This window comes from Nomascus leucogenys, chromosome 23 (assembly GCF_006542625.1).
Source record: "Nomascus leucogenys isolate Asia chromosome 23, Asia_NLE_v1, whole genome shotgun sequence".
Lineage (NCBI taxonomy): Eukaryota > Metazoa > Chordata > Mammalia > Primates > Hylobatidae > Nomascus > Nomascus leucogenys.
The window spans coordinates 7,092,253-7,115,665 of NC_044403.1; the positions used below are offsets into that span (position 1 = coordinate 7,092,253).

The 23,413-nt window shown below is 41.1% G+C and overlaps 1 protein-coding gene across 3 annotated transcripts in view; it reads left to right on the forward strand.

Annotated features, from left to right (window-relative positions):
- The first annotated feature begins 441 nt into the window (after positions 1 to 441).
- Positions 442 to 23,413, forward strand: part of TM7SF3 (transmembrane 7 superfamily member 3) — a 53,188-nt gene continuing 30,216 nt past the window's right edge. For all 3 annotated transcript variants that reach the window (XM_030804342.1, XM_003265629.4, XM_030804343.1), the window contains exons 1-5: positions 442 to 854; positions 11,813 to 11,967; positions 15,487 to 15,637; positions 18,290 to 18,410; positions 20,070 to 20,241. In XM_030804342.1, the coding sequence (XP_030660202.1) occupies positions 764 to 854; positions 11,813 to 11,967; positions 15,487 to 15,637; positions 18,290 to 18,410; positions 20,070 to 20,241 (690 nt within the window). In that variant the 5' untranslated portion in view covers positions 442 to 763. The remainder of the gene's footprint in view (positions 855 to 11,812; positions 11,968 to 15,486; positions 15,638 to 18,289; positions 18,411 to 20,069; positions 20,242 to 23,413) is intronic.

Consider the following 23,413-nt stretch of genomic DNA (forward strand, 5'->3'; position numbering starts at 1 on the left):
GTCCCTTAAACAGCACTCAGGTATGAGACTTGTGAGGAAGTTCAGACCAAGGCCGTGTCTTCGAGGATATTTCGCTTAGAGAAAACGAAACTATTTTTAAATGTAGTGCTTATGACTAGTGCGGTAACCACTGCACAAACAGCATTCTCCTGGCGTTTTTATACTAACATAAGCCTCAGCAGCGAAGACAATTGCTACCGGGAAAATAACCTTCAATTGTGTTTTTCGTAACCGATTCCTCTTTTTTGTTGTTGTAAAGGGCCGTTAAACACGGAAACAGGAGCCTGGCGACGTTATTCCGCAACAGAAAGTTATTTTGTACTTTCACAGTGGTTTGCCTACTTGGTGAGATAAAAGTGGGAAGACCCGGCCTCAAGCCAGGACTTCCTGGGGGCTCCCGGGAGCGCCGCGGGCTGCGTGTTCCCCGCGCGCCGGCAGGAGGCGCGCGCTGCCTGGAAACGCCCCAGCGGCGCCCGCGCCCAGAGACCCGCCGCGGTGACGCAGCGAGATCCCGGGAGGAGGCGCGGGAACGCGCGTTGGGGGTCAGGTGCCGGAAGAGGAAACCTCTCGCTGGGGCTAGGAGTTCGGCGGGGCGCGCGCGCCGGCGGTTGCGGAGCTGGCAGGTGCGAGGCGTCTGCACCTGGCGGGCGATGGCGCCCGATGGGGGCGCCCCGGGATAGCGTGGGCGAGGCTGCGGGGCCCCGGCGCGCACGCCCGCACCCCTCCCCAGCCCTGGCGTGGGCCCAGCCCGGCCCAGGAAGCAATGGGGTTCCTGCAGCTGCTGGTCGTAGCGGTGCTGGCATCCGAACACTGGGTGGCTGGTGCGGCCGAGGTCTTCGGGAACTCCAGCGAGGGTAAGGTCGGGGCGTCTGGCTTCTGCAACCCAAAGTTGCTTTTGCATTTCTTGCAAGGTCAGAATCCGCCCAGGGTCTGTCAGCCTAGCAGTGGAAACACTCATGGCTAAGGAGGCCTTACTATTAACCTCCTCATTTAGCGGAGGAAATGGGAAGAGATAAATAATTCTCTTTTTTTAACACAGTATTATCTCCCTTGGGGAGCAGCCATGTCTGTGGCTTTAATTTAACTTACTAAGGCGCCTCTTTGCTCTCCAGTGGACTCTCTGAGCTTCTGGACAGCAAGACCTGGGGTGGAACTAGCGGCTTAATGACTGATGGCTCTCAAGCTGCATGGAGTTTTTACACCCCCACATCTAGAGGCTTTTCAAATTGGTTATGTTCTACAGAGTTTGAGAGGAAAAATGAACCCAGAATGGGGCTTTATTTATTTATTTTTAAAGAGCCTTTACCATCTAATTTATTAATACCGTCTAGAGACGGGAAAACATTCCATACTCACGATGAGAAATAAAGGACTTTCTGAATTACAGATACATAGACATACAGATAGAGTGTGTATACCCTCAATTCTACAAGTTCAGCCACAAATGAAAAACACAGAAACACAAAAGCTTGCCAGTCCAGGTATCAGAGTTGTTCTCCTTACTTGGGGGCAAGAAATTTCTAATCGATTTGACCTTAAAAAAGACAAATGGACAAAAACTGTGTTCTCTGTTGTCTCATATCCAACGGGAAATAGATCTCTATGAGATATTAATTCGTTTACAGAGATCACAAAATTCCCAATCATTGCAGCTACCAACAGGAAATAACTTGTCATCCATAAATGAACTGTAAAAAATAACAATTTAATAGAGAGTAAAACTAAAATGAGAAAAACAAGAATCAACGAGGTTCTATTGCCACTTCAAATTCACCTGTGGGAGCCAAGAAGAAACATGCCCGGGCTTAGCTCCCTATGAGTACACCATTTTTGATGATTTCAGGTGACTTTTTTTTTTTTTTTTTTTTTTTGATGGAGTCTTGCTCTGTGGCCTAGGCTGGAGTGCAGTGGCATGATCTTGGCTGACTGCAACCTCCGCCTCCCGGGTTCAAGCGGTTCTCCTGCCTCAGCCTCCAGAGTAGCTGGGATTACAGGCGCCCGCCACCACACCCAGTTAGTTTTTCTATTTTTAGTACAGATGGGGGTTTCACCATGTTGTTCAGGCTGGTCTCGAACTCCTGACCTCGTGATCTGCCCGCCTTGGCCTCCCAGAGTGCTGGGATTACAGGCGTGAGCCACCGCACCCAGCCGATTTCAGGTAACTCTTGTTCATCTCAGTGAGAACTCAGAATGGGATGTTAGATTGTAGGTCTTGTGCTTGGTGAATGGGCTTAGGCAACAGCTCATGGTTTGTTAATATAAAATGTAAAAGGCACTAGTTGTGCCAGGCGGATCATCATGTGCTTTTCCATGAAATTAAACACATTCTGTTTTGTTTTGAGGTTAATAGACTAGTTGCAGTTCTGAAACATAATATTTTCTGAATAATGTGATTGCGTTCCTATGCACTTATCTTTGAAAAGCCCTTGTGCAAACTGAATTCTAGGATCTTTGTATAGGACTGAGGCCAAAGCTGAAAAGGGCAATTTTTGTTTTGCAGAAAAACCTTGCTTATAATAGGGCACTAACATTCACTGTGTATAGTGTGTGCCAGGTGCTTTCTATGTGCAGTGTTATTTAATCCCCACTACCCTGCAATGTAGTGATCTTCCTCCCTTGTCAGAGGAACAAATGAACAGCTGCTAGGGTTACAGATAGGACTTGAACCCCCAGGTAAGTCTCCCTGCAAATTTCATAGTCCTTCCACTTCAGTAAAGCTGTCTTCCAATAAGAATATCTTACATGGCATGGTGCTTTGTACTTAATCCTTCTTTGAACCCTCATTCTTCAAAATAGCCTTATGATGGAGGTAGAAGTGATGCTATCTCCATTTTAACAGGTGAAGAATTTGAGATATTAGAGTTTTTAGTTGATCAAGGCCAGCCCCTGAGTCAGGAGAGCAGGCATCCAGAACTTTTTCTTTCTAGTTGGTGTTAGTATTTAATACCTAGAAATTTTTATACAAAAGTTAAAAAATATAAATAAGTTGAGAAATTAATTTTTTCAGACACTTTTTTGCCTCTTTGTTATGATTATAGCACTGATATTCCTCAACGTTATTCTTTTTGCCTTGCATTGGTATTGTCATTCTGTGCAGAAGAGGGACAATGTGGGGACTTAACTACTGAGTGATAATAAAAGCTCATATTCTCCACATCTATCAGCTAAAAATCAGTATAGAAAGGTAGAAGGATGGGCCGGGCGCGGTGGCTCATGCCTGTAATCCCAGCACTTTGGGAGGCCGAGGCGGGTGGATCATGAGGTCAGGAGATCGAGACCACCCTGGCTAACACGGTGAAACCCCGTCTCTGCTAAAAATACAAAAAAATTAGCCGGGCGTGGTGGCGGGCACCTGTAGTCCCAGCTACTCGGGAGGCTGAGGCAGGAGAATGGCGTGAACCTGGGAGGCAGAGCTTGCAGTAAGCCGAGATCACGCCGCTGCACTACAGCCTGGGCGACAGAGCGAGACTCCGTCTCAAAAAAAAAAAAAAAAAAAAAGGTAGAAGGATGTAGTTCAGGATTTGCATAAACCTCCTAGGAAATGGCTGGATTGGTATTTGATGATGATGATTCTGCTAACCATACAAACTGAAGAAATTGAGCATCTGCTGTAATTTAGGAGGATTTACCCATCTTTGGCAGGATGAGCTAACTTGCATGACTTCTGTAGTGGACTGAATGCTAAATAAATCTCGGAACGTGGCAGATGGAGTTCCTAGAATGTCTGAGGAGTGCTTTCTGTGACCAGTAGGCACATGAGATGGATCATACTTTTGAGCAGTTATCCCTTCTCTTGGAGTCCCAGTTCACTGCTGCCTTTAACATCTTTCGTTTGTTTGGATTCATATCCAGTAACTCCCGTGGAATTTCATAGTAATTGGACTTGAGCACGGCATCATTTGGGCCTTTCAGTCTTCATGCTATTGATGGTGCTTTACCAAGGTAGCAGGCCATTTGTGGTTAGTTGCAAGTGCTGTCTTTCTCTAAAAAGTGTGTGAAGCTAATATGTTCATTTTTGTGTTTCCTTTCAACCTTTAGGGCTATTGAACATTTGTAAGAAGATAACAATGAGAAATTGGGAGGGATAGTTGACTGCTGACCAACTCAAGTAGCTGAACCATTTTTGTTTTTAATGTGATGAGAATTATAAAGACTAGGCTATGATAGATTTCTCTTAGAATTTGGTTGTTGTGTTGAAACTCAAACAGTAGAAGTAAATTTTAGTAAAATAGTTGGAAATTTTTATGATTGCCAGATTAGGATCTGATTCGGAAAGAAAAAGGAAAAGATTAGGATTGGGCAGCTCTTTTTAAAGTGGAATTATTGGAAAGAAAAAGTGATTCTGAGTAAGAATGGAAGATGGGCGTGAAAAATTGTTTCAAGTCCCTTCTATAGGTCAGATGGCAAAAAAAAAAAGCCATTTCTTTTTAGAGGAAAGCTAGTGTAAGTGCCCCAACTTGATGTTAGCCATTTGCTTTGTAATATCTTTTGATGTGCTGTCTTTTTTCCTCCTACTCTCCAAGTCATAAGATCTAATTATGCCTCATAAAATGCCTCTAATAAATCCTTTTCCATATGCCTTAGAGGTGAAGTTAAATTCCTGTTAGCTTCTTCAGGATATCTTATGTGTCTTCTTTTGCTAAATCTGTTTTTATGAGCAGAAATTAAATGAGTTTCTACCAGACTGAGCTGTTTAAGTTGTCTTGACCTTCAGTGTCTTTTGTTGTCACTCTGTGGAAGTCTCTTTCTCAACGTAATGCTTATGATGTGCCTGGAATTTCTGTGAATGCCCTGTACGTTAGTCCCTTTCTTCCCACTAATTTATTTGTAGGGCTGCTCTGAGTGCCTGATTCTCTCTCTCTCTTTCTTTTCTTTTCTTTTCTTTTCTTTTCTTTTCTTTTCTTTTCTTTTCTTTCAATAAGGAAATGAACCTGTGAAGCACAGGAAAGCTAATGGAAGTTAGTAAATGATACTTTATTGTGTAGCCTTGGGCGGTTTAAAAGTTGTTTCCCATTTGTTTGATACTTTCAGCAGCCAACTGATGGCAGCACAGTTACCTCAATTTTACTTTGAGGGAACTGAAGCCCAGAGGAAATACATTACTTGCCTGAGGTCACATAGTTCAGCCATCATTTAACAAACATTTACTTATGCCAGTTAGGTGACTATACTGTGTTAGACACTGGAACATCAAAAATGACAAAATCCTGCACAGCCAGGAATCAAACCACAACTAGTTTGGTTAAAGCAATCTTCTGAAAAAAATTGTACAATGGATGTCGGATTGCCAAGGTTACACTGCCAAAGTATTTTCACACAGATGTTAGGTTAAAGATAACTAAGACTGGGAAAAAAGTACATATTTATCCTTTGCTTGTTTATCAAACACTATGTTAGGAGTTCTCAAACCCGGCTAAACATTAGAATTACATGGAGAACTTTTTATAAAAGGTATATCGGTGAAGAGACAGCTAGAAATAGACATTTAAAAGAAAAAGCAGGGCCAGGTGCTGTGGTTCAGTGTGTAATCCCAGCACTTTGGAAGACTGAGTGGGGGAGGATCTGTTGGGGCCAAGAGCTTAAGACCAGTCTCATCAACATAGCAAGACCTCATCTCTACAAAACGTTAAGAAATAAAATTAAAGAAAAGAAAAAGTACATTTAAAATAGCCTCAAGAAACATTACGTATTCTGGGATGATTATCATGGGATATGTAAAGACCTCTACAGAGAAAATGACATAATACATCTCAACATTCTTTAGATAAATTGAGAGACTAAAGAAATAGAGGAATATTGCAAATTCATAGATTACAAAATTCTAACGATGGAGATATTTTTAAAGGTATCATTTCTCCCTAAATTAATGTATATATTCAGGGCCATCCCAATCAAAATCCCAGCAGGTTTTTTTTTTTTGTGGATATTGATAGGCTGATTTCTAAAACTTATATGGAAATGAAAAGGATCAGAAATAGTCAAGATAAATTTGAGGAGGAAGAACAAATTTGGAGCAGGAGTTAAGAGAGTTGTAATATTTGTGTTAGGATTGGTGTCTATAGCTAGACAAATAAGCCAGTAGAATACAATTGAGACTCCAGAAGCAAACATGTATGTTCACTTGACTTACGTGAAAGGTGGAACTGCAAAGCAGTAGGGTAGGGAGATGGTGGTATTTTTAAATTATTTTATTTGTATAAACTTAGGGAGCACAAGTGTAGTTATAGGATATATTATGTAGTGGTGAAGTCAGGGCTTTTAGTGTATCCATCACTGGAATTATGTACATTGTACTCATTAAGTAATTTCTCATCTTTGGCCCCCTCCCACCTTCCTCAGTCTTCAGTGTCTATCAGTCCACAGTGTGGGCCCATGTGTACACATTATACAGCTCCCATTTATAAGTGAGAGAACATGCGGTACCTACAGGGTGGTATTTTTAGTGAAGGTTGCTGTCAAGTAGATAAACATATGAAACAATGAACTGTGACCTCTATCTTACACCATGTATAAAAATCAACATCAGATTGATTTTTAGCTCTAAATGTGAAAGATAAATTTCTAGAAGTTAACATGGGAATGCATCTTCATCATCTTGGTATATGTTGACAAAAATTTCTTTAAAATGACACAAAAAGGACTAATCATAAAGGAAAAACCTGAGAAATTGGCTGCTAAAATGAAAACTGTTAATCTAAAGGTGACAGCGAAAAGACAAGCAACAAGAGTGGGAGAATATATTTGCAACATATCGGTCAGAATACTCATGTCTATGATGTATTAAAAACTCCTAAAATTGAAGAAGGACAGACAGTTCCATTTTTAATATGTGTAAAAGACTCGAACAGACTCTTTCACAAAGAGGATATCCAAATAGCCAATAAGCAAAGCAAAGGGTTCTTAACACCCATGAGTAATTAGGGAAGTGCAAATTAAAATCACAGTCAGATACCACTATATACCCAGCAGATAAATGAATAATACCAGGTGTTGGTGAGACTGTTGGGCAATTGGAACACTTTCCTACAGTAAGTTGATGGGGTATACATTGGCAAAACATTGTTGGAAGCCTGGCAGTATCTACTAAAGATGAGAATACCCTATTACCTGATAATTCTACTCATAGGTTCCACCCAACAGAAATGTGTATATGCATGTACCAAAAGACATGCACAGAAAATGTTTAGAGTTATTTATAACTCGAAACCAGAAATACAGATGTTTATTAACAGTAGAACAGATAAATACATTGTGGCATGTTATTTCATGAAGTATACAATAATGGTAATGAGTTATGGCTACTTATAGCAGCTGGAATGAATTGCACAAACATAGTGCTGATTTTAAAGAAGCCAAACACACAAAAATTGTGCTGTAAATTCTATTCAATTGAATTCCCCCAACTAAATTCCTAGTATTTGAACTTAGGACCCTATTTCCCTCTGGGGAGGAAAGAAGATGTGGTGATTGGGAGGGGCCACAGGGGGACCACTAAGATGCTAGAATGCTGTTTAGGTGCTGGTTAATTCATGGGTGTGTAAACTTTGTGTATTTCTCTGCATAGTATTTAATGAATATTTGTTTTTTAATTGATACCTAGGCCTTAGCCCCAGGGATTTTGATTTAACTCATCTGGAGAGGGTCCCAGGCAGCAGTGTTTTGTTTTTTTTTTTTTCAATCCCCTCCAGATGATTGTAATGTATAGCCAGGGTGTATAATCACTGTATTATAACTTCTTATGAAAAGGACACCTTATGGTCACTATAGAAAATTTAAAAAATAAATGTGTAATGAAAAGAAAAAAAATCACTTAAAATACACCCCCAGAGATACTTCCTCTTGATACCCCTACCTATTTTGTCAAGTGACCAAGTTTTAAATAACGTATACAATGTCCCTCCCTTTTATTATCTGGCTTCTGCCTGGTTCGCACTATAGGCATTTGAGGAAAGGAAGATGATGAGGCATCATTTTCCTGTAGCTTTTGGGAAATCCAGGAAGTAACAGATGAAAGTTATAATTATTCCTGAAATTCAGGTATATTTCTTGAAGAAGAATTCAGAAGCAAAGAGTGCAGATTAATTTTTGGTCCTAATCATTATGTATTCTCACATGGTCTGTTTGTTTTTATTTCTGGATATCTTAGACTAGAACAAGACTTTTTAGGTACAGTTTAACCATTTAAGATCAAAGGTCATCTGTTACACTGTCACAGCAAAAACTCTCTCAAATAGATTTTTTGTCTGACACATACACTTTCTGGAATAGTCTTCCACAAAATCAGAACTATTTTTATTTCTTATTAATTTATTATTCATGCTGTAATGGTAACAGCCTAGATGTTCATTAATAGGAGATTGGGTGAATAATTATGGTACATACCCAGAATGGAATACTCTGTAGCTTTTAAGATGGTAAAGCTAGAATTATCTGTGTTGCTATGGAAAGATATATAAGACCTGTTAAATAGGCAATATCAAACATATTTATATCTTTTTCCATCTATGTGGAAATATGCATGTTTATATCTGCCTAAGCCCTAAAAGATATAGCACAGCTGTTAGCAGTGATGATTTCTGTACAGTGTACTTGCTGGAAGAGTTGACTTTCTGTTTATTTTGCACCTTTTATAAGGATTATATATTTTCTAGAAAAATATTACCATTTTAAGGGAAAGCAAAACAGTGACAGAATGTTGAGAGAATGTCCCATTTTGTCCCTTTTTTTTTCTAGTGTGTGTTCCTATTTTATAAACATTTAAAATGTAGAGTTGGCGTGGCATGGTGGCTCATGCTTATAATCCCAGCACTTTGGGAGGCCCAGGCGGGCAGATCACAAAGTCAAGAGATTGAGACCAGCCTGGCCAACATGGTGAAACCCAATCTCTACTAAAAATACAAAAAATTAGCTGGGCATGGTGGTGCGCACCTGTAGTCCCAGCTACTTGTGAGGCTGAGGCAGGAGAATCGCTTGAACCTGGGAGGCAGAGGTTACAGTGAGCCGAGATCGTGCCACTGCACTCCAGCCTGGCAACAGAGTGAGACTCTGTCTCAAAAAAAAAAAAAAAGAAAAAGAAGGACATGTGTAAAAAGAAGAAAAATCAGCTAGGTGGGGTAGCGCATGCTTGTTATCCCAGTACTTTGGGAGGCTGAGACGGGCGGATTGCTTGAGGTCAGGAGTTCGAGACTAGCCTGGGCAACATAGTGAAACCCCGTCTCTACTAAAAATACAAAAATTAGCCAGGCGTGGTGGCACATGCCTGTAATCCCAGGTACTCAGGAGGCTGAGGCAGGAGAATTGCTTGAACCTGGGAGGTGGAGATTTCAGTGAGCTAAGATTGCGCCACTGCACTCCACCTAGGTGACAGAGTGAGACTCCATCTCAAAAAAAAATCAGTTAAAGTATACTCCCAGAGATACCTGCTTTTAATACCCCCCTACTTATTTCGTCAAGTCATCAATTGTTTAACAATGTATTTTAGTTTCCATGGTTCTGTGTTTCCGTACTGTCTTTCCAAAGTTTTGTTTCTTCAAGTATTTTTGAGTTGTGATTCATCCTCATCCTGGGTGATAGGTTAAGGGAAGGTTAAGAAAAGTTTACCGTGAAGGCTTCTCTAGTTGATGGCTTCAGTCTCTTCCAGGGCTTTTAAAGGTTCTGTATACTGTTTTGATGGAAGGCCCATGTCATGGGAGGTAGATGTAAGGATTATTAGAACATTTTCTAAAATATATCAAAGGGCAAATTTAAGTGATAATTACAGAAGTCTTGGATAACCTTTATGAATTTGTTTGTATCAGTTTTGATCATTGTGCCCAACAACTAGAGTGCCTAGTCCATAAGTACTCTATAAATATTTGCCAAATAGGGAAAATGAGAACAAAAAGGAAAAACTGAGGATGTAGACTAGAAAAGGCAGGATAGTAAGTGAGTTGAGTGCTGTGAACAGTGAAAGGATAGAAATCTGATTAATTTCTAGGAAACCAGACTGATACTGCCAAAATGGGTGGGAATTTTTAAGACTTGGAGGATGCATGATGGATGGGACCAAACTTGAAGGGCAATAATGAAACATTTTTAGTGTAATTTACTGAAATCCATGTAGTTTTATGTATAATTTGCTTTTCTAATAAAATAATCATGATGATGGGAAGGCCTGGAAAATATAAACATGTTTTTCTTGTTTCTCTTTAAAAAGAAAAAACATGTGCACACAAACTTTTTCCAGACTTCCCTACCCAGATTCTATTGGCCACTCCTTAATATTTTAACCTCTGTTCCAGCTGGAGTTTGGTCCATATAAAATGTAAAATGTCTTTCTGGTTCCATAAATAGGAAATATTCTGTCTTCATTTGTCATTGTTAAAACTATTAAAATTTTCTCTAGAGTTTTAGAAATGAAATTGTAACCTTTTATTCTACCTTTTTTTAAAAAAACCATTAAGTTATGAATGTAATATAGCATCACAGAGCTTAGGGAGAGTATATAGAGGTTAACATTATTCTAGTCTTAGCACTATTTGTGTCTTCTTTTTGTCTGTTCTTCCACAGGCTACTCATTCTTGATTTTTTTGGTTCTGTTTGGTTTTAAATCATCCAGTGGAGCTTTCGTATTAAAAAAAAAAAGTGTTGAAAATTGACCTTCTTGGGACATGGTATATAGGAAGGTGTTATTAAGTTATTTAGTATCTGAAATGTTTTACCACCCACTGACTCTTAATTTCCTTCTAAAATAAAACATAACAGTTCCACTATGGGACTCAGGTGAATTATAATCTTTTTTCATCAACTCCTTTTCATCTATATTTAATCTAAATTTTTTGTTTGTTTGTTTGTTTAGAATCGAATCCCCAAGACTGCTTATGTGAAACTTGGGATCTCTTCTGCTGTTCATGCAGACAGATACTGACTATAGGATGGGGGTGTAGGAATCCAGGACTACACAGGAGTAAAAGCAACCTAATTAAAGGATTATTTGAGAGTTAGATTGAAAAAAGACAGAGCTGGTGTGCAGCTGGCAGAAACACACCACATAGAAGTGGGGACAGAGTCAGTGAGACGCAGACCATGGAGGCAAGTAGACAGATGGGACAGACCTGGAGGAGGTGTTGAAAAACTGTTCTTGTTATAACCTATCTTTTTTTATGGACTCTGAGCTTGATCCTTTAGCAAACAAAAGCTCTCTTTTCCAGAATGCCTGTCGTTCACAATTGTATGTGCAGTGCCTGGTGTGGGGCGCTCAACGGACATTTTTGTCAGTATTGATTTCACCTTCCTTTGCAGTCTCCATTAGACAGATGAGGAAATTGAGGCTTAAGGGGATTTAAGGAACTTGCTTAAAATCACACAGCTGGTAAACACCGGTATTAAATTGCAGCCACCTGTGTCTCTTCAGGCTACGCTGACTTCAGAATTCACTAGACGGTTATGGTTCTTTAACACAAGCACATTCATGATTGTAAGTAGCGCCACAGGATTGTCATCTTTAAATTCAGGGACTCTGTTCTGAAGATCACTGTTATTGCTGCTACCAGAGGGGAAGTTTCTCTGGGCTCCAGGAGGCTGTCTTCAGCAGACCTTTTGAAATACCTCTTGCATTTTAGTTCTGAGCTCTGCCATTCACTGGCCGGATGACCCTGGATGGGCTGCGTCACTTTTTAAGCTACATTGTCTTTAGCAGTGAAATAGGAGCAATAACCATATTTACCTCAAAGAGTTTTTCTGAGGATTAAATTCCACACTCATTTATGAATATGATTTCTGCAAATTGATATGAAAGTACAAGTGTTGTAATGAAAAGTTTATCTCGTTGTAGGTCTTATTGAATTTTCTGTGGGGAAATTTAGATACTTCGAGCTCAATAGGCCCTTTCCAGAGGAAGCTATTTTGCATGATATTTCAAGCAATGTGACTTTTCTTATTTTCCAAATACACTCACAGTATCAGAATACAACTGTTTCCTTTTCTCCGGTAAGTGCAAAGAATTATTGTAGTAAAAATCATTTCTATATTTTGGGGTCTGGTATTTAGTATGAGCATTAGAATTTGATATCTCTATCTCTTTTATGTTTATGATCTTATGTCTTAAATTTTAAAAAATCAAGATAGGATGTTTTCAAGTCAGTGACTGAGAGTATCTCAGGCCTTTCTTGAGTGTGGCAGTCTCTGACCTAAGAAGGGGTAATGGAGAGCTGAGCTGGGGGGAAGGGCACCCTGTGACAAATGTCACCACTATGCAGGCAAGTTTTCTTCGTGAATTCCCACCTTTTCATTTTCTTACTTTAGTGGGGCCTTAATAATTTTTACCTGAGAATATATGTTTAATGAGTTTTCATTGTTGTTCAGCTATAGTATTGAACTTTACCAAGAACCCTATAATACCAACTTTATTCTTTGGACTCTGTCATGCAAACAACAAAAAAATTATAGTGCTCATTTCATCCAGCCCTGTGCTATGCCTCCAGCAGTATTAAGGACTCTATTATAGATGTCATCACCAAACCCCTTAACCTCAACCTCAGCCTTAGAAAGTTTTTAAAATTCTCTGGGTTAGCTTAAGCTATGAAGAGTCTGCCATTATGTAATCTTTTCCGATCTGTCTACATTTAGTCTCTGTGATGCCCTAGACCAATACATGCATTTTACCTGGTATGAAGTTATACTTCTTTTTATTTGTCCTAAGCCTATATTATAATATTCTGGAATTTGGTAAACAAATCTGTCTTAATCTAATTCATATGTAATTTTTTAACATTTTTATTTTTATTTTTTTAGAGATAGGATCTCACTCCATCACCCAGGCCGGAATGTGGTCATGTGATCATGGCTCAAATTCCTGGTCTTAAGTGATCCTGGAACTACAGACACATGTCACCACACTTGGCTAATTTTTAACTTTTTTTTTTTAATAGAGATGGGTTTTGCTATGTTGCCCAGGCTGGTCTTGAACTCCCAGCCTCAAGTGATCCTCCTGCCTGGGCATCCCAAAGTGCTGGGATTGCAGGCATGAGCCACTGTGCCCCAGCCCATATATAATATTAGAGGCATTGGTCACACTATCTTTCTTACTATTTTGTATATTTTTATTCCTGCCTTCTTCCCCCTGCCATAGAGGTTTGGAAATTGTGTGCATGTGGTTGTGCATGTGTGTGCGTGTGTGTTGTGGGGTGTGTGTGTTGGGGGGTAGTTAATGGACTAGAAATGGAAGAATTCAGCTTAGGAAAAAAGGAAAGGAATAAACAGTATTAATTACAAGAGATACCGATGTCACACATACGTCGAATTTGCCCAAGTTCTTTGCAGCTAAAGCAGAAGGTAAACATGTTAAATTTCGTAACTTCCTTAGAAAGGAAGGAGCGTGCGAGTTCCTCAGGGGAGGCCAAGTTGTTTATGGCACCGAATTCAAGAGACAGCTTCCTATTCAGACTCTTACATAGGAGACTTAGTAAAATGGCACATAGATGAGTTCTTTCTTCTTCTCTTTTTTAACTAGATCTTTTAAAACAATTTTTAATTGACAAACAGTATGATTTTCTTCCTAATGACATTACAGCAAGACAACATTTGAAGGAAAAGAGGAGGATGGGGGAAATAAGGATTTATATTTGTTGAACGCCTACTATGTCCTAGGCCAGTGGTTCTTAAGCTCCTGGAGCCATAGGACTGCTCAAGTCTATGGACTGAAATATAAATATAACATTTCATGGGGCCCTTCAGAAACTCAGACTCTCAGACCCCCAGTTAGGAACCCCTGTGTTTGGTTTCCATATGGTTAATTCTCATTAAAGCTCAACAAAGTAGTAGTGATGCCTATTTCTACAATCTGAGGAAGCAGAGCTTGGATAAAGAGATGCCAACATCACCAGTGATAAAACAGACCTGGATGGCAGCATCTTGGGCCTTGATTTCTATGCAGAAAGGGTCTTAGTTGTCCTTAATTATCATTTTATTTCTTGGACTGCCTTTAGTTCCCACTGTTATATTACTTAGAAGATGATGGCCAGAACTGCACATGGCTCAGGAAGTGAGTGGTCTGTGTAAAGAGAAGTGCTTCTGTTTCCTGTGCCCTTCCTAATAAAGTGTGGCACTTTTGGTTTTTTTGAGTCGTGACGGCAGTTGGTTCTTTGAAACTGTTGACTCGATCATTTATCAGTTAATGTTTGAGTCATTCTTTCTTATGCTTATCAAATTGAAACTGCTCTGCTACCTTTTCCTTCCCATTTCCTTGGCTTTGATAGAACCTCTTGAGTCTGTTACCTCTTAGCTTAGCATTTTATTATTCAAAAAGCTTTCCAAGCAGATGGGAGTGGGGGATGGTAGAGAGGAAGTGTGTGAGGAAGGATTAGGAAGGGGCACAAGGAAACTTGGGGTGATGCATACATTTGCTATTTTGATTGTGGTAATGGTTTCACAGGTGTCTGTATATCAACACTTAAAAGTATACTTTATGGGCCGGGCGCGGTGGCTCACACCTGTAATCCCAGCACTTTGGGAGGCCGATGCTGGCAGATCACGAGGTCAGGGGATCAAGACCATCCTGGCTAACACGGTGAAACCTCGTCTCTACTAAAAGTACAAAAAATTAGCCGGGCGTGGTGGCGGGCACCTGTAGTCCCAGCTACTTGGGAGGCTGAGGCAGGAGAATGGCATGAACCCAGGAGGCGGAGCTTGCTGTGAGCTGAGATTGCGCCACTGCAGTCCAGCCTGGGTGATGGAGCAAGACTCCATCTCAAAAAAAAAAAAAAAAAATTATACTTTATGTACAGTTTATAGTTTGTCAGTTATAATACAATTTAAAAGGTACTTCGAAAACTGAACTCCTTGGGGCCAGGTCTCATGTTTTTGTCCTAGTGGTCTTAGAAACTAAGACAAAACATTATTTGACATAATAAATCTTAATTCAAGTTAATTGAAACACTTGGGAATTTCAATGTGCATCTGCTGTTCCTGATCAAAGATTATTTTTACAGACAGAATGTTTGTGTCTTCACAAAATTCACAGGGAAGTGATTAGGTCATGGGCCCCCATTTAGAGCCCTCATGAATGGGATTAGTGGCCTTATAAAAGGGACACCAGATATGTTTCTTGCCCTTTCTCTGTCATGTGAGGATACAACAAGAAGTTGGGAGTCTTCAGCCTATAAGAGGGCTCTCATCAGAACCCGACTGTGTTGGCACCCCTATCTTGAACCACCAGACTCTAGAATTGTGAAAATAAATTTCTGTTGTTTATAACCACCTTACCTGTGGTGCTTTGTTATAGCAGCCTTAACTAAGACAATCGTATATTTTTCAAGAATGCTTTTTCCATGTATATGTGTGGGCATGTGAACATAGAGATGAAAAGAATTCTCTGGTTATTTAAGGAAGGTTTTTTTTTTCTATTTGTTTTGGGAAGATTTGGAATAGGACATGCGCACTGGATCAGCTCGGTAATTTATATGTTTTGCTCGACTTCCTATTCATGACAATGTTTCTTCTGGACTGCAGACTCTCCTTTCCAATGCCTCGGAAACAGGCACTGCCAGTGGACTGGTTTTCATCCTTAGACCGGAGCAGAGTACATGCACTTGGTACTTGGGGACTTCAGGCATACAGCCTGTCCAGAATATGGCTATCCTACTCTCCTACTCAGAAAGAGGTAACCCTTCTGTCTTCTCCTCCCTCTTACTCTTTGGAATATGGAACGTGTTCATGAAACTTTAAGGAAAATTATCCTATTAAGATTGTTTGTTGCAATTATAATTTATATAATCAGAATTTTTTTTTTTTTCGAGATAGAGTCTCACACTGTCACCCAGGCTGGAGTGTAGTGGCGCGATCTCGGCTCACTGCAACCTTCGCCTCCCGGGTTCAAGCAATTCTCCTGCCTCAGCCTCCTGAGTAGCTGGGATTACAGGCGCCCGCCACCATGCCCAGCTAATTTTTTGTATTTTTAGTAGAGATGGCGTTTCACCATGTTGGTCAGGTCTCGAACTCCTGACCTTGTGATTTGCCCGCCTCAGCCTCCCAAAGTGCTGGGATTGCAGGCATGAGCCACTGCGCCCGGCCTATAATCAGAAATATTTTATAGTAAGAGAATTAGCACGATGACTGAAAGCTCAGGTAGTGACTAGGAGAACATGTTTATTCATTCAAAAAACATTTAGGGAGCCCTTGGAGAAGCAGTAAGGGTTAAGGCAAGACATAGTCCTTAACAGTTTAGTTATTCTAAGCAGAAGCAGTAAGCTTGACATCATGAAGAAAAATGATTTGAAGAATGGCACGTTGTGAGTGTGGCTGCAGCTGGAGTGTGGAGGGCCTTGCATACAATTTGAGGTTTGTACTTTATTTCGAGGTAGGTTCTAAGGAGGCATAGAGTTTTTAAGCAGAGGAATGGTGTGGTCCATTTCATCTCTTAGAAAGCCAACTCTAGAAGCAGTGTGGGGATGGACTGGCGAGGGCACAGCAGAGTCAGGACTCAGCACAAAATGAGAAATGAGGATCTGAACAGAGGCCATGAGAGGCAGGATGGAGAAGAGGAGCAGGATTTGAGATATCCAGAAGGTGGAATTGATACAACACAATGAATGGTGGTTATGGATTATAAGAGGGAAGCATAGGTTTCCTATTTGGGCAGCAGGGAAATAGTGATACCAAATAGGTGTAGGAACAGGGTTATGGTGGTGCTGGATGTTTTGGGAGGTGGGACGTAGTAGATGATGACTTCAGTTTGGGACACAATCTGAGATGCTTGTAGGACATTTGGATGGAAATGCACAGTAGGTAATTTAAATAAGGGCCTGGAGCGGAGGAGTGAGATTAGATTCCCAACTAAATAGCTGTTAATAAAAGCTATGGCAGTGAGTGAGATTACCCAGGCATGTACTTGGATATTGAGGGCAAAAAATCATAGCAAATACTTTCACAGTGCCTCCTATGTGTCAGGCACTGTTTCTGGTGGATAATAACTGCTGAGGAATAAGCACAAGACTGGAGTAGTCAAGAAGGTAGGAAGAAAGCCTGGAGGTTCTACCTTTAAAAGAGAGCAGGCCGGGCACAGTGGCTCACACCTGTAATCCCAGCACTTTGGGAGGCTGAAGCGGGTTGCAAGTATAATTTATATAATCAGGAGTTTGAGACTAGCCTGGCCAACATGGCAAAACCCTATCTCTACTAAAACTACAAAAATTAGCCAGGTGTGGTGGCAGGTGCCTATAATCCCAGGTACTCAGGAGGCTGTGGCAGAAGAATTGCTTGAACTCAGCGGGTGGAGGTTGCAGTGAGCTGAAATTGCGCCACTTCACTCCAGCTTGGGTGACAGAGCGAGACTCCGTCTCAAAAAAAAAAAAAAGGAAGTGGTAAGTTATACTCTACAGAGAGGTCAAGAGAACTGACTGAAGGTGTCCATATGCTAGAGAAGTAGGAGTCCATGGTGGCCCTTTATGAGAGTCACTTTAGTGGCACAACAGGGATGGAGGAGTGAAGGTGAGGTGAATAAATTTAGACTACTCTTAAAGCTTGGGGGTAAAGGGAAGGAGACGGAGCACTAGTTAGGAAAGGAGGTAGAATCCAGAAGATTACTGGAGTAGAAGATAGGAAATGTTAGCTATAACAAAAGGCTCATTACCTGATAAGAAACCATAGACTTAATTAAGGCTCACATCAAGGACAGTGTACACAGAAAAATTATGAACAGTGGAGCTTCAGCTGTCACATCTACCATGTGTGATATGGTAGAGATCCATAAGTGCAGAAAAAGGAGAATATGAAAGAAGAGCATAGGATTTGGAGGAAGATTCCACCATGATATTGAAACATGTATACACACTGTGTATCTGCATTCCAAACCTGGCCAGAAGTAGTCAACCAATAGCCGATCTTTTTAACTCTAGAGGAGACGTTGGGAAACTACAGACCATGAACCAGATCCAGCTTGCTGCCTGTTTTTTGTACATAAAGTTTTACTGAAACACAGCTATGCCTCTTCCTGTACGTATTGCCTGTGGCTGCTTTATTGCCGCAAGGACTGGGGTGGGTAGTTACTGCAGAGACCATCAGACTGACAAAGCCTAAAATACTATCAGGCCTTTTACAGAAAATGTTTGCTCTGCCCTGCTCTAGGGCCCTGAACCTCAGTTAACTCTGCCTCTTTAACCTCAGTTCGTGAAATAGTGTAAGACTAGAAGCTCTACGTTTATATTTAACTTCTATTTGGGAAGTTCTTGTAAGAGTAGATAGAGTTCTGTTTTTCTGAATATGATTTCAATATGTAAGAATTGTTTGTTTAGTAACTTCCCTATTTCTTATCCAGATCCTATCCCTGGAGGCTGTAATTTGGAGTTTGATTTAGATATTGATCCTAACATTTACTTGGAGTATAATTTCTTTGAAACGACTATCAAGTTTGCCCCAGCAAACCTAGGCTATGCGAGGTATGTCTGTCTCCCATGTCTGAGAAATGCTTTTAGAATATACATGACAACAGTTGTGTAGATTTGATCAGCTCTCTCAACTCCCTAGTTCTCTGTAGTAAAACTGAGTTCTTTAATTTTTGGAGGGAATTGGTGTAATTTAAACTTCATTACTAATATTTGGGCTGTCATTTACAGTTAATATTTTCCCACTGCGTTATTGTGAACTCTTTTTATTTGAAGAGCCAGATGTGAGTCTACTATAAGCTTGAAAGTACATCCTGGTTCTTATAAAGCACTTTAAATATAGATAGCACTCAGTAGCCCTGAAACATCCTTTTATTTTTATAAAGATTCATTGTTTTAATTAAAGCTGTGCCTCAGTTTCTGCTTTAATAGTAATGATAGCTAACGTTTGAGAACACTCGAATGCTTCCTGTGCATTGTCCATGGTTGTTATGTTGTGGACATATATGTCATGAGTATTGTTATGTTCTTTGCCATTTAATCCTAATGATTTTATGAAGAAGGGCAATTGCTGTTATTTTACAGTAAAGTTCCCTAGGGGTTATGGAGGTTAAGTGACTTGCTAACAAATGACAAATCTGCTGTATTCTTTTTTTTTTTTTTTTTTTTTTTAATCAGAGATGAGGTCTTTCTATGTTGCCCTGGCTGGTCTTGAACTTCTTTTTTTTTTTTTTTTTTTGAGACGGAGTCTCGCTCTGTTGCCCAGGCTGGAGTGCAGTGGCGCAATCTTGGCTCACTGCAAGCTCCGCCTCCCGGGTTCACACCATTCTCCTGCCTCAGCCTCTCTGAGTAGCTGGGACTACAGGCGCCCGCCACCACGCCCGGCTAATTTTTTGTATTTTTAGTAGAGACGGGGTTTCACCGTGGTCTCGATCTCCTGACCTCGTGATCCGCCTGCCTCGGCCTCCCAAAGTGCTGGGATTACAAGCGTGAGCCACCGCGCCCGGCCGGTCTTGAACTTCTTAGCTCAAGCAATCCTCCTGCCTCAGCCTCCCAAAGTGCTGGGATTATAGGCTTAAGCCACTGCACCAGCTTTTTTTAAAAAAATTTTTTTGTCTCCCCAGAGCTGTAGTGTTACTCTAGGCCTGACTGATATCAGAATCCAGTTATGTAATCGCCCTTGCCTGTTGGTGTTTGTCCTAGTTTGTGGTGCTGTAACAAAGTAGCACAGACTGGGTGGCTTATAAACTTCTTTCTCACAGTTCTAGAGGGTAGAAGCCCACGATCAGGATGCCAGCACAGTCGAGCTCTGGTGAAGGTTCTCGTCCAGGTTACAGACTGCTGGGTTGTCATTGTGTCCACACATGACAGAAAGAAGGCTAGAGGGCTCTCTGGGATCTCCTTTATGAGGGCAGTAATTCTATTCATTAGGGCTTCACCTTCATGACCTGATTACCTCCCAAAGGTCCCACCTCCTAATATCATCACATTGGGAGTGAGGATCTCAGCATACTAATTTTGGGGAGACACAAACATTCAGTCCATAACAGTGCGTTACTTTTCTTCAGGATACCAATTGTTGCCACTGCAAAAGGTGAACTGTTAAATTGTAATTATTGTTGCAAGTGTTTGAAATTAGGGCTGTTGGTTCCTTTTTATAGATGGGACTTGCACCACAAGAGATTGATGTTTCATTTTGTTGGTTGACTTTAGAGGTGTAGATCCCCCACCATGTGACACTGGGACAGACCAGGACTCCAGGTGGAGGTTGCAGTATGATGTCTATCAGTATTTTCTGCCTGAGAATGACCTCACTGAGGAGATGTTGCTGAAGCATCTGCAGAGGATGGTCAGCGTGCCCCAGGTGAAGGCCAGTGCTCTCAAGGTAAATCTGAGTCCCATGATTTGTGTGGCTGGATTGTTACACCTTTGTCAGAGTTGAGAAGGGGAGAAGCTACCAGGATCTTATTTCTTTACTCTTTTCTCCTTTTTGGGGGACACTCACTTTTTTCTCTTTTATTTTGTTATCATCTTGGGAGTCTTTGCTGGTGATATCTCAGAATGATGTTGGCCTTTGAGGAGATGCATGTAAATTATGTTAAGTTTTAGTTGCAGCCACATCTGTGACTCGGTAATCTGAAATGTGAATGGAAGGAGGTAGTAATTTTCTGTGTACTCCCACGACTACTGGGTAAACATTTTTGGCAAGTATGAAGATTACATTGTTTTGAGAAAAAAAATAATGAGAAACTGCTTAAGGATATACACATTGGCATTCATATTTGAACCCAAACTCAAAGTCTAACTTGGAGCAAAATTCTTCTCTGAGCTTTTGAATCCATGTAAACCCTTGCTCCCCAGGAGTGGACTATGGACCAGTGGCATTGGCATCACTGGGGAATTTGTGAGAATTGTAATTCTTAAACTCCACCCTGGAACTACTGAATCAGAATTTGCATTTTATATCCCTCAGGTGATTCTGGCTGGGTACAGTGGCTCACGCCTGTAATCCCAGCACTTTGGGAGGCCGAGGTGGGTGGATAACCTGAGGTCGGGAGTTTGAGACCAGCCTGTCCAACATGGTGAAACCCTGTCTCTACTAAAAATACAAAAATTAGCCAGGCATGTTGGTAGATGCCTGTAATACCAGCTACTTGGGAGGCTGAGGCAGGAGAATCGTTTGAACCCAGGAGGTGGAGGTTGCAATGAGCCCAGATCGTGCCGTTGCACTCCAGCCCTCAGGTGATTTTTATGCATATTAAATTTTGAGACTCACTGCAATAGATCATTTTTGTGGAGGGCAGGATTTTATCTTTATGTCTTGAAAAGTACCTAACAGCAATATAATATATGAGGTCATCCTTCAGTCTAATGGTTGATGGGCTGAGTTTTTCTAGACAGCGTCATTGTGCTTATTCACAAAATAAGAAGCTCTGTTAGTAAAGTTAGTAAAGTTGCTCTATTAGATATGACATTTTAATACTATTATTATTTTAATGAAGAATATAAGAACTTGTATAATAGGCTTTTTGTAGGTTACTTTTTAACTTTTAGTTAAAAGAATATTTTGTGCCAGAATGTGGGGAAACCCTCAAAGACTAATGAGGGTATGTCAAAGAGATTCAGGAGCCTGTTTGAAGGGGCTTGCACTGCCAAATTTGGGGCAATTCAAGAATCAAGAAAAAGATTGTGGTTGTCAGCCTTGAATAAATACAAATGAAACCTTCCTCAGTTGCCACCATTGGAGGAAACTCTTACACCACATTACTCTAAAAATTGATAAAGAAATTTAGCTTGCCTTTTTAAAGGAGGAACTAATTCTTCCCCAGTTGGTGAGAGAAAGCTCTTTGCAGAAGAGTGCCAGCTAATATATGTAGAAGGAATAATAGAATTAGATGATCATCATTTTGTGACCCTCAATGAAATAATTCCAGCAAGGATCAGCCGGTGAAAGTTTTTTAGGGAACAGGATATTTCTAAGGTGTCTAAGTAACATCCTTAGATTAATTCTCATTGTAAAAGGAGAACCACTTTAACGTGGAGTGACCTTATAGTCTCCACCTATTCCAGGTGGGCTAAGCTAGTTTCACTGAAAATGGATCAGCCTGTATTATGTGCTCCTGTAATGCAGTCTGACATTATCACCATCACTGTGGTATATTCTAGCAAAAAATGTCTAACCTGAATTTAGTCCATTGGATTCCCTATTTACAGGAAATACGGAGGATAAAAGAATAAGTTAGACACAAAATTGTGGAATAACTTTGTGAGAATACTGACTTCATCTCTTCTACAGTCATTGGGTGGCTGGGAGAGAAAGGTGGGACAGACTGCTCTGGATTACTGAGATTGGCCGTAAACACCGTGCATGGAACTTGGTTTGATCTTGGGTAAGAAGGAGAAAAGCTAGAAAAGATGTTAGGAGCCAGGAACAGTGGCACACACCTGTAATCCCAGCACTTTGGGAGGAGGCCAAGGCGGGCAGATCACTTGAGCTCAGGAGTTTGAGACCAGCCTGGGCAACGTGGCAAAACCTCACAGCCACTAAAAAAACCAAAAAGTTCCAGGCGTGGTGGTGCGTGCCTGTAGTTCCAGATACTGAGGAGGCTGAGGTGGGAGGATCGCTTGAGCCTGGGAGAAGTTGCAGTGAGCTGAGATCATGCCACTGCACTGTAGCCTGGGTGACAGAGTGAGACCCTGTCTCAAAAAAAAAAAAAAAAAGACAGGGAAAATCTGGATCATGTATTAGCTAATAAGAAATTTTTCATTTTCGTAGGTGAGCTAAGATATTGTGGTTATATGGGAGAATATTCTTTTTTTTTTTTTTTTTTTTTTTTTTTGAGACGGAGTCTCGCTCTGTCCCCCAGGCTGGAGTGCAGTGGCGCGATCTCAGCTCACTGCAAGCTCCACCTCCCGGGTTCACGCCATTCTCCTGCCTCAGCCTCTCTGAGTAGCTGGGACTACAGGCGCCCGCCACCACGCCCGGCTAATTTTTTGTATTTTTAGTAGAGGCGGGGTTTCACCGTGGTCTTGATCTCCTGACCTCGTGATCCGCCCGCCTCGGCCTCCCAAAGTGCTGGGATTACGAGCGTGAGCCACCGCGCCCGGCCTAGGAGAATATTCTTATACAGATGGTCCCTGACTTATGATAGTTTGACTTATGATCTTTTGATTTTAGTTTTGATAATTTCCTGGGCTAGCAATATACAGTATGATACTCCTGCAACGCTGAGCAGTGGCAGTGAGCCATAGCTCCTGCTTAACCACACGGGTAATAGCTAACATTCTACAGTGTACTGTATTCAATAAATTACATGAGCAGTTAAGCACTTTATTATAAAATAACCTTTGTGGGCCGGGCATGGTGGCTCACGCCTGTAATCCCAGCACTTTGGGAGGCCAAGGTGGGAGGATCACGAGGTCAGGAGATCGAGCCCATCCTGGCTAACACGGTGAAACCCTGTCTCTACTAAAAATACAAAAAATTAGCTGGGCATAGTGGTGGTGGCGGGCGCCTGTAGTCCCAGCTACTCGGGAGGCTGAGGCAGGAGAATGGC